Source organism: Fukomys damarensis, unplaced genomic scaffold (assembly GCF_012274545.1).
Source record: "Fukomys damarensis isolate Sample0158 unplaced genomic scaffold, DMR_v1.0_HiC HiC_scaffold_19, whole genome shotgun sequence".
Classification (NCBI taxonomy): domain Eukaryota; kingdom Metazoa; phylum Chordata; class Mammalia; order Rodentia; family Bathyergidae; genus Fukomys; species Fukomys damarensis.
The window spans coordinates 10411588-10422445 of record NW_022900931.1 but is presented as its reverse complement, the minus strand read 5'-3'; the positions used below and the strand labels follow the sequence as shown (position 1 = coordinate 10422445).

The 10858-nt window shown below is 51.5% G+C and overlaps 1 protein-coding gene across 3 annotated transcripts in view; it reads right to left on the bottom strand.

The window, feature by feature from the left end:
* Positions 1–1066: 1066 nt before the first annotated feature.
* Positions 1067–10858, bottom strand: part of Foxred2 (FAD dependent oxidoreductase domain containing 2) — a 19112-nt gene continuing 9320 nt past the window's right edge. Inside the window, exons 5-8 of one of the 3 annotated variants that reach the window (XM_010613854.3) lie at positions 9471–9636; positions 8211–8452; positions 6864–7034; positions 1067–1487 (exon numbers count right to left, since the gene is read on the bottom strand). In XM_010613854.3, the coding sequence (XP_010612156.1) occupies positions 1228–1487; positions 6864–7034; positions 8211–8452; positions 9471–9636 (839 nt within the window). In that variant the 3' untranslated portion in view covers positions 1067–1227. Of the gene's footprint in view, positions 1488–6634; positions 7035–8210; positions 8453–9470; positions 9637–10858 lie in introns of those variants that run through there. The other 2 variants (XM_010613841.2, XM_010613849.2) reach the window with 2 other exon arrangements.

Sequence of the window (10858 nt, the reverse complement as noted above, 5' to 3'; positions counted from 1 at the left end):
GTGACCGGCGGGAGGAGGCTGTGCACGGACAGTGGGCCAGGTGGCCGGCGTTTTCATCTAGCTGAGAGGATGAGATATTCTCATGAAGTAGCTCTGGGTCCAGAAAGCCCATGTCCCTGGAATTCTGAAAGGACCCTTGAAAAACAAGAGACAACCTTCGAGAAAGGTGATCCTTGGCTCCGAGAAACCACTGCGACTTCCTAGTATATAAACTCTTCCCCATGGCTTACTCCCAACTGAGACTGCAACACCAGAGGGGAGAGTGCATGCTGGAGGACAGGACAAGGAAGAGAAGCTGAATGCACTGGTACCTTCCGAAAGCCTCTACCAATGTTTCTTTGCATGTGGTCAACAGGACGGCAGAAAAGCAGCTTCACCGTACTTGACTGGGCAGGTTCAGGATGCAGGAGGGTCACAGAGTCTCAGATTCCTCGGGGGAGAGGGCACTCTGTGCCTGTGTTCTGCTGCTCAGGGAGGAACCTGCTTGGGTCTGATAACTTGCAGGGAAAGTCCCCTCTGCCCCGTGCCACCCTCTGTGCCCATGAGATAAGCCAGAGCCATCGCTGAGGTCTGTTGCTAAGTCCAAGCCCTGCTGGGAGCAAGGGCCAGGATGGGCAAGGCAGCGCAACGAAGCTGTGGGTGAGGCAGCATGGAGAGGAGAACATGGACAGGCACTCATGGCTGCGGGCTCTGGAAGGGACTCAGCACCTCCAGGCTGGGTCTCCAGCAGCAATCCGGGGGCAACCCCAGCTCCCCATGACATCACTGAGCTTTTGTTTTAAAGCACCTGCTGCACACCCTTGTGAAGAGGAGAACGGATTTCACTTGTGAAATGCTCCGTAGGCAAGATCCTGGTCCATCCTAGGGCTGGGCTAGGAGAAAAAGCAGCAGATGGGACCCTGAAGGGGACAGGATGGGCCGTTCTGTGCTCAATGATGGTCCTCTGGAGATGATAGGTGCGGAAGGCAGTGCACAGCTGTGGAAGATGCCTTTCTCCTGACCTTGCCATCTGGCACCCAGGGACCAAGACAGGAGGGAACGCCACTGCTGTGTGGGCATCCCAGCCCTTCTATGCCCTGAAGATTGCTTTGGTGCAGCCATGGGGAGGACCTGCGTGGTCTCTGGCGGTCACATGTCTGTAGGAGTGTGAGGCTGTGGCGAAACAGGAGGCCTGACCAGGCCAAAGGGAGAAACCAGCCACTCTGCCCACAGCTTAGGAGAGGACAGTCAGAGCTCCTCTTTGTTACTGTCAAGGGACTGAATCAGATGCCCTGTAGCCAAGGGGTGATCCATTGGCTGGTGATCACCAGGCTGCCGACTGCTGTCCTTCAGGGCCTGGCCCACGGTGGCATAGTCCCGCAGAAGCCCACTTTCCACACCGTGCTGCCGAAGGCTCTCGGTGTACACAAGCCCCTTCATTTGCAGGTACCCCTGCTGGCAAAAGGGGGGCAGCTTCTGGCGCGTGAGGGCAAACAGGAAACAAGATTCTACACAAAAGCAAAAGAAGAAGTCAGGCTGGGAGGTGTGGGGAGAAGGGCAGGAAGAAGAGAGGCATCGATGCTGCAGGCAGTGTGGGAGCTCATGGGAGGCCTCGTCTAGCACCCTCCAGCCCTTGAAACTGTGAGCCGACCTTTCTGGGCCTCTCACATAAATTGGAGAGGTTGTGGACTATGAGCCTCCGTGATGGTCCAAAACCAGGAAGCTGCCTAAACATTTTGAGAGAACAGGCTCCAAACTGAAAGCATACCACAGAAATGACTGGCTCCCAGAGATCAGAGCTTAGCAAGACGCTCTGCATAAAGCCATCCTGGATGGGAGCACAGCCACCCACGAGCAGCCCCTTTTGAGCCCAGAGCTGCACACAACAATATCTGAGTTGCAAATGCTGCAGGCCAAGTTCTGTTCTAAACATTGTAGGGGACAAAACAAGATAAAGTATGTAAATCCTTCTCTGTGCCACAGCAGAAAGTTCGTAAGGATGTCACATCTGTGTGTGTGTGTGTGTGTGTGTGTGTGTGTGTGTGTTACTGGAGATTGAACTCAGGACCTTGCACTTGTGAGGCAGGTGCAGTGCCACTGAACTAAATCTCCAGCCCAAATATAGGGTTTTTTTGTTTGGTTCTGGGCATCAAACTCAGGACCCTGTGCATGTGAGGAAGGCAGCAGAACCACTGAGCTAAACTGCCGGCCCAAGGATGCCAAATCTGATGACCAAAAGACAAAATAGCTGTGGACACATATGACTGACAAATTGAGAGAGAACCAAAAGAAGCCACAAGAAGAGTGTAGCTATTAAAAGGAACAACCACAGGGTTAAAAGCAGTTCCTTCTGGGGAACGAGAACAAAGGTGGGGAAGATGGGAGAAAAGTCTTTCAAACAACTACAGTGGTCTCCACTTATTTGTAGTCTTCTGTGGTTTGTTATCCACAGTCAAATATTGGTCTAAAAATATTAAATGGCAAACTCTAGAAATAAACTATTCATGTTTTTTTTTTTTTTTGGTACCGGGGATTGAACTTGGGTCTTTGCGCTTGCAAGGCAGGCGACCAAACCACTGAGCTAAATCCCCAGCCCAAACTATTCATGTTTTAAACTGTGTTCTATTCTTCGCAATGTGATCAAATCTAGCTCCCTTCTCCCCTTTCCCACCTGTGAATCATCCCTTTGTCCTGTGTATCCACACTGTATATGCTACCCCCTCATTAGTTACTTAGTAGCCATCTTAGTTATTAGATTATTGTTCCCTATTGTACTTAGTAATGGCCCCAAAGCACAAGAACAGTGATATTGGCAATTTGGATATGCTAAGGAAAAGCTACAAAGCACTTCCTTTAAGTGAAAAGGTGACAGTTCTAGACTTAGTAGGGACCTGTGTGTCCCAGTTGCCAAGATCTATGAATTCATCTCTCTGAAACTGTGAGGAAGATAAATTGTTAGTTTTTCTGTTGCAGTTTCTCAAGCTGCAAAATTATACAGTGAATACATGCTCGGTTCAGATGGGAAGGCATTGCATTTGTGGAAGACTTTATAAACAGAAAATGTGTTCTGACAACATCAACATGTTGGGCCAGAAAGCACTGAGTCTATGAAACTTTTGGCAAGGTAGCCCCTTAATGAGTGACACTGAGCTATGTGGTACAAACACAGGGTTCACTTTTCTCTGTGGTTTCTGGCATTCACTGGGGGTGTTGGAATGTAGTCCCTGCAGATAAGGCGGACTGCTGTACTTACATAGCTTTGATTGAAAAAACAGAAGATGAAACAGATGTGGGCTCAGTCTTCTGAGGGAGTTACAGATAAACTGGGAACCTGGAGTGTTAGAACCTGACTAGAGTCCTTTTGCAACTTTGGGGAAACCTTTTTACCTCCACCATCCTCTATCTCATGTAAGAAGTGCAAGTAATGAAGGATACTGTCAGGCTCCCAAGGGCAAACAGGCCGAAAGGGCTCCACATACGTCCCTTCCTGTGTTACCTTTTTTAGGTATGGGGAATAGAACTCAGGACCTTGTGCTTGCAAGGCAGGTGCAGTGCCACTGAGCTAAATCCCTGGCCCATGTGTTACCTTTTTTTGGACAGGGTCCTGCTATATATTCCAGTCAGTCCTTGAACTCACTATGGACAAGCCTTGAATTCATGGCAATCTAACTCCCTTGGCCTCCCGAGTGCTGGGATTACAGGTGTGTGCTGCCATGCCCAGCTCCTGTGTTCTCTCTGATTCCTGGCACAAATGCCCCCAGCAGGAAAGAGCATGGCAATCCGCTCAGAGCAGGGAAGAACACAGATGCCAGGGAGGACAGCACCATCTTCTGAGGATGCCACCACTTCTGCAAGGCCCAGGGGCACAGACTCTCAGCAGAGTCTGAGGCCAGAACTGGCAGCTGCATAGCAGCAAAGGGGACAAAAGAGAGCCTAGCACTTTGCCAGCTGGCCCTCTGTTGGAGGGTTTCTCCCACGTCAGGACAGCCACACTCAGACCTTTAAAATTCTTTTGTTTTAATTTTGAGATGCTATGTCAGTAAACGGCTCACACTGGGCTTGAGTTTACAATCCTCCTGCCTCAGCCTCCTAGAGTGCTGGGATTATGGGGATGTGTCATCACATCTAACTGATGCTGGCATTCTTTTAATGTCCCCTGAAACCTTGAGAAACAAGGAGGCATTTCTTAGGGGCTGAGGACTCGAGCCTCATTTCATGGGTCAGTGTACGGTCCAGGTTGTTGGCCTGCAGACTGCCAGGACTTCAAAGTTGCTTTGCTCTGGGTTCTATGAATTAATCGTGTGTGTGCGTGTTATGTACACGTATGCCTGTGTTACTTCCTTAATCTCCCCTAATACATAATGTTGTTTCAAAGCAGACTCAGGATGAAACTAGGACTCTTGTTCTCTAAGCCAGGCCAGACTCTATTCTGATATGCTATGAGCAGTGTCTGACACATTACCGTATTAAACAGATGTTTCCTCAATTTAAAAAAAAAAAAGGAATCAATATTCTAGGTATTTGGGGGATCTTGGCTTTTTTCAGTTGATTTCCCCTCTATCCCTAAGTCCCTCTCTGGGTGTAGCTCAGATCCACCTTTCAGTTCACCAGCTCTCTTCATCTCCATGTAAAGCACCACTAATCCTTTGCCTTGAGCTTCTCATTTCTTTTTATTTCCAGAAGTTCTATTTGGAGTCTTCTCAAAACTGCCCAATTTTGGTAGTCCCTGTTCCTCCCCCCACCCCCGGACTGGGGATTGAACTCGGGTCCTTGAGCTTGTGAGGCAGGTGGCGGAACCACTGAGCTAAATCCCCAGCCCAGTCCCTGTTCCTTTAGATATAATATACATCTCTCACATAGGGTCACACACACATATGTATTCATCGACACATGTTTCATATACATAGACAGGGACTGACCCCAGGCCTTGTGCATGCTGGGCAAGTGCTCTACCTGAGCCACATCCCACTCCAGCCACAATGGAGAATCTTTCCCCCCTTCATTATATTCTCAATTAATATTTTAAATTTCTGGAATATACTTACTATGTGACCATCCCAATACTTGCAGCCTTTGTGTGCAGGTTTGAGCCCATCAGTTATTTCTGCTAACACTCCTTCCTGGTGGTCTGTGCCCTTACGTGTTCTGTGAAATTTCACTGGGAATTCCTGTTCCTGGGAACTTCATCTGTGGGAATTCCTAGAGGCCTAGTTTTAACGTATATTTCTTTTCTTTTCTTTTTTTTCTTTGCTTAAAGTGTATTTCTTAAGTGAAAGTTTGCATTTGCTTCTGTGATTTACCACATCAGGCCCAGAGGTTGGAAATTCTCAGGGAAGATTTTTTTCTCCTCACTCTACCCAGGGCTCAAAAGCCTGCATCTCTTCTGTTTCCTTCCGGCAGCATTTTCTTACTGGTTCTTTTTTTGAAGGTACTGGGAATTGAACTCAGGACCTTGTGCTAGCCAGGCAGGCATGGTGCCCCTGAACTATATCCCCAGCCCCCTGGAAGCATTCTCTGCTTCTATTTACCCACTGGGATATAAGAGTTGTTTGAGGGTCCTAAGCAGACCTCATGCTGTTCCACCTCATCTCTCCACCCAAAGGCTGCTCAGCACAGACCGAGGATTGGGCCTCTGATGGTCAGCAGGCCCAGCTGTGGTTTGTGCCTTCTGAAGTGTCAGGCCTCTGTTCCCTTATTTTCCCAGCAGTCTTATTTTCTTTTTTCTTTGGTTTTTGGTTTTCTGAGATAAGTTCTTGCTATGTAGTTTAGACCATCCTTGACCCAGCTTTGTAACCCATGCTGGCCTCAAACCTGTGATCCTCTTGCCTCAGCCTCCCAAATACCAGGGTGAGCTGGGAGTGATTGTATGTAATCCCAGAATTCTGGGAGGCTGAGGCAAGAGGATGACAATTTTGAGCCCAGTCTGGGCAACTTAGTGAAACCCTATCTCAAAATAAAAAATAAAAAAGGGCTGGGGATATAGCTGGGTTCCGACTCCAGGACTGCAGAAACAAAGCAGCACCACCAAGTGCTGGAAATGAAGGCGTGCACTGCCATGCCCAGCTCCTGTCCAGTTTTTAAGGACATGTTATTCCATATTGTTAGGGGTCCTATGCTGGGAGGGGGTTTCAGTTAACCTCTAGCCCAGCAGCTTGTAGTCAACAGGAGCCTGGGTTTCGATTTTGAGATTGGGGTCTGAAGACTCCACAACAGCATGGGTCTCCTGTACCTTCCTCCAACCTCTAGGTCAGTTCCCATGTCCTTTCGGGAACTCAAGTTACCTGCATAGAAACTTCGCAGATCCGTGTCCAGACAGTTTTCCAGGAAGCGCCTCAGCGGGAGGATGTGCCCCACCGGGGCAGTCCAGTCTGTCAGGAAATCTTCCACGATGTGGTGGATGGCTGTGGGCCTCGGCAGGGGCCAGTGTGCAGGGCGGAACCTCACCTCCTGCTCTGGGGGAGAGAGGGAGCCACATCACGGCCAACCCTGCCAAATGCCTGTCCCCAACATCCTAACATGTTTTTTTGTTTTGTTTTGCTTTTTTAGATAGTCTTGCTATGTAGTTCAGGCTGGCCTTGAACTCACAGTGATCCTCCTGCCAGCCTCCCCATAAACAAAGCAGCACCACCAAGTGCTGGAAATGAAGGCGTGCACTGCCATGCCCAGCTCCTGTCCAGTTTTTAAGGACATGTTATTCCATATTGTTAGGGGTCCTATGCTGGGAGGGGGTTTCAGTTAACCTCTAGCCCAGCAGCTTGTAGTCAACAGGAGCCTGGGTTTCGATTTTGAGATTGGGGTCTGAAGACTCCACAACAGCATGGGTCTCCTGTACCTTCCTCCAACCTCTAGGTCAGTTCCCATGTCCTTTCGGGAACTCAAGTTACCTGCATAGAAACTTCGCAGATCCGTGTCCAGACAGTTTTCCAGGAAGCGCCTCAGCGGGAGGATGTGCCCCACCGGGGCAGTCCAGTCTGTCAGGAAATCTTCCACGATGTGGTGGATGGCTGTGGGCCTCGGCAGGGGCCAGTGTGCAGGGCGGAACCTCACCTCCTGCTCTGGGGGAGAGAGGGAGCCACATCACGGCCAACCCTGCCAAATGCCTGTCCCCAACATCCTAACATGTTTTTTTGTTTTGTTTTGCTTTTTTAGATAGTCTTGCTATGTAGTTCAGGCTGGCCTTGAACTCACAGTGATCCTCCTGCCTCAGCCTCCCAAGTGCTGGAATCACAGCGTGTGCCACCGAACCCAGCTCATCTACTGTGCTCTTGACACACACCTGCAAGGTCTTGGTCAGCTCATTAACCCCACCCTCTGACTTGGAAGCTGACTCGGGGAAGGAGCCGCGACTGATCATGTGAAGGTGGTGTTTGGCTGAGACACAGGGACTGAGGCCCACTGTGGCTGCTTTAAACCTGGTCTTGCTGTGAGCAGCCCACAGGTGCTACATGGACAGCATCTTGGTATCCCGAGTTCCACTTCCTGCTGCTGTGAACCCCCTTCGACAGTGCCTGGTCAAATGGCCACCCAGCTGAGAGCTGACAGTCCTTGTCCTAGGAACTTGGCTCAAGGTGACCATTTCCACATCATATTCAATACAGACCTGCGCCCTAGCCCTTCCACCTGCTGATGCTACCTTTGCCCTTGGAAGCAGCCCTGATCTGGGCCACCCTCTCCAATGGATGCGTTCCAGGCTCTGAATTGGAAGTCATGTCCCCCAGGCTGCTTGTTACCAGCAGCACTGGGTGTTATTCTGTACACTGTCAGACTCACCCCAGCAATCCTACAAGGAAGGCACTAACGTCATCCCCATTTTACAGATGAGGAAGCTGAGGCTCACAGAGGCTGAGAGATGGCCCAAAGTCACAGAGCAACAGACCTGGGGATCTAACCCATCTTTTCTACACCATTTATCAGCTCGGGTTCCCTGTCCCCTTCACTTAACAGTTGGCCTGTGGGCTCCCTTCCCCCGCTGCAGTCAGACTTCCTGACAGCACCCCCCTTTCTATGTGGCGCCTGGAAATCACGACACCTCGGTGTGGCCCAGGCAGATCACAATATGCGGCATAATCTAGAATCGGGAGTCACCATTCTCAGCCATTCCGTCCCTGTCTGGTCTCTGGGCAGGATGGGTCGCCCTTCTGTCAGCTACAGGAATTCGGCAAGAGCTTACTGGTCACAACTGTACACACGGTGGGTACAAGGGGTGTCACCTCTAGGAAGTCGTGGCTCACCGGTAGGGAGGTGCCTGTAGTAGTAGATGACAGGGTGGAGGAAGTTAGACTGCCACGCGTCTTCCGTATGCCCCACGGACCGGTGGTGAAAGAAGACGTCCTTGTCAGGCCCTGAGAAGTTTTTGCCATACTCCATGTTGATGACGAACAGCCCGTGCTTGGCCGTCCTTCCTGTGAGGGTCTCCAGCTGGGCCAGCATCTGCATGGGGAACTCCTCCAGGTACTCAAAGGCCGAGGCGTTCCTGGGTGGGGGCAACGTGGGGCCTCAGCGTCGTGCAGAGGGGAGAGGAGCAGGGTGTGGGGGTCCCTCTCGCCAGCGTCAGTGCGCAGCATGGACCCTGGCCAGCTGGTACCACTGTGATCACTAGACCTGGGATACATTCTGGAAACTGTGTTACTGGAACAGGCATCTGGGAAGGTGTACTCCTGGCCAAAGACAATAAGGGAGAGGCCCTAAGGAGGGAACAAGTGTCCTGCTGTGTGGAGGACCCTTCAGGAGGTGGCTGCAGTGGGGAAGCAGGAGGGAGCCGGGTCATGGGGATGGGGCAAGGGGGCTGTGTATGCCTGGGGATATGGGTTCCCTGGACCTAGAAGGGAGCTGCTGGCCCCTGAAGGGGTGCAGCAGAGGCCGCATCAGTGCGACTGCTCTTGACAGGGACCCCTCTGGCTGCTATGGTGAGGACAGACCAGGGTTATGTGAAGGGGGGTGCTGCCGAGTCAGCACAGAGGACAGCCACGGGGATGAGGACAGAGGAGCTGCCCAGAGCCGGTCACTCTAGCAGGTGGAGCTGGAATGCTTTGCCCAGTGTGGGTGCTGATGGGATAGAGGGGGGCTCAAGGATGAAGTGAGGTTCAAGCACTGAGCACACTGACTTCCTTGGGTGGCCCCGGACTGGGCACACTGGGCATCCACACCGGAGGCTGGGACCAGGCTGTGCCCTCTGGTGATGGTTCTTGCTCTGCTCGCCTGCCTTATCCTGAGGGCCCTCCGGCCTCCCCTCCAGCTCTGTCCCTGCTGTGCTCTGCACTGTGTCCTTCTAGGGCACTGAGTACCACTATTCGCCTGATTGATAAGGACCAGGACCAACTGACTCCAGCTGGTGAGAAGTCAGTAACAGAACAGATCTTTGTCCCCCATGGGCCTCGTTTTAGGAAGGGACACTGGGCCACACTGCACAGGACAGAGAAAGAAGCACGGTGTGGGGTGTTCTGGTGAGGTAGAGCAGAGGGCAGGCAGGTGGGGATGGGAAGGCCACTCACTCCTTCAGCAGGATGACATCAGCCAGCACCCCGAACATCTGGTAGAGCCCAGAAGCCTCGTTCACACGCTGGACGATGGAGTTGGTCAGCTGAGTGATGGGGTGCCTGGTGCAGGGCCAGGGGATGCCATGGTGGCGGTGCTCCAGGAGCCGGTGTACAGCACGCACTGAAGGAGCCAGAGGGAGGAAGAAGGGCAGCAGTGGTGACTAAGATCTTACCTGGGCTCCCCTGGCGGAAGTACAAGCCTTTGGCGTGGTGGCTGGCAAGTTTCTGTGCAAAGGACCAGACAGCAGCAGCTCCCACTGTGCCTGTGCACCACTCAGGGACACGCTCAGTGCCACCCTTGGGTGAAAGGGGCTGCAGTGAGAGGCCAAACAATGGGTGCAGCTGGCTTTGGCCACAGCCCTGAGTTTGTCCGCTCCTGCTTGGGCCATCTGTTTATGGAAGCCCCACCACCATCATCTCACATGGGTGCTTCTGACCCACACACAGAGCCCTCTGTCCCCTTTTGTGGCCCTGTTTCCACCAGAGACTCCCATGTGGAGAATCTTGGATTGCCCCTCTCTCACACAATCTGTCCCTAAGTTCCATTTTGAGATACTTTGTGCATTTGCATAAGTATAAGATCAACTACTATGTGGGCTAACAGGGAGATGGCTTTCTGTACCTTTGGGGCCTCCGTACATCATTATGGGACTGGTGCACCACACAGACAGCTGCTCTTTCAAAAGTAATCACAGGCACTACTGTGTGTGTGTGTGTGTATGTGTGTATTATTGGGTATCAAACTCAGGACCTTGCACTTGCCAGGCAGGCACAGCACCACTGAGCTACATTCCTGGCCCCCAAAAGTAATTACAAAACACCCAAATGCACTAAAGGCCAGGACACATGCAGACAGTTCACCTGAAAAGGGACCCTGGGGGCCAAGAGCCCGGGTGATGTTAGCTTCACCAGATGCCTGGCTCCTTGCAGGAACAATGGCTGCGCTGAGTTTTGCAGAAGGTTTGGAATCACACAGCTCGGGGAGTGTGGGAAAATGGCCTGGACCTAGGGAACGGTGCATGGGAATAGGTAGTCTTGAGAGTGCTGGGCACATTTTGAAGAGAGGATTAGCATGGGGAAGAGGCGAGGGATAAAGCAGGGAGGACAAGCTGATGCAGCCTGCAGAGCACATGAGGCCATGCTGAGGTGCTGCGAGTCTGCAGCGGGAGGGAGAAGCACAGGTAGAGAAGAATGAGGGTTTTTGTTGAAAGAAAAGTTGTTTCGAGGGCCGGAGATGTAGCTCAGTGGTTCCGCTGCCTACCTCACAAGCACAAGAACCTGAGTTTGATCCCTGGTACCAAAGGGTAAAAAAAAAAGTATATTTTATAAAAAAAAAAAAAAAA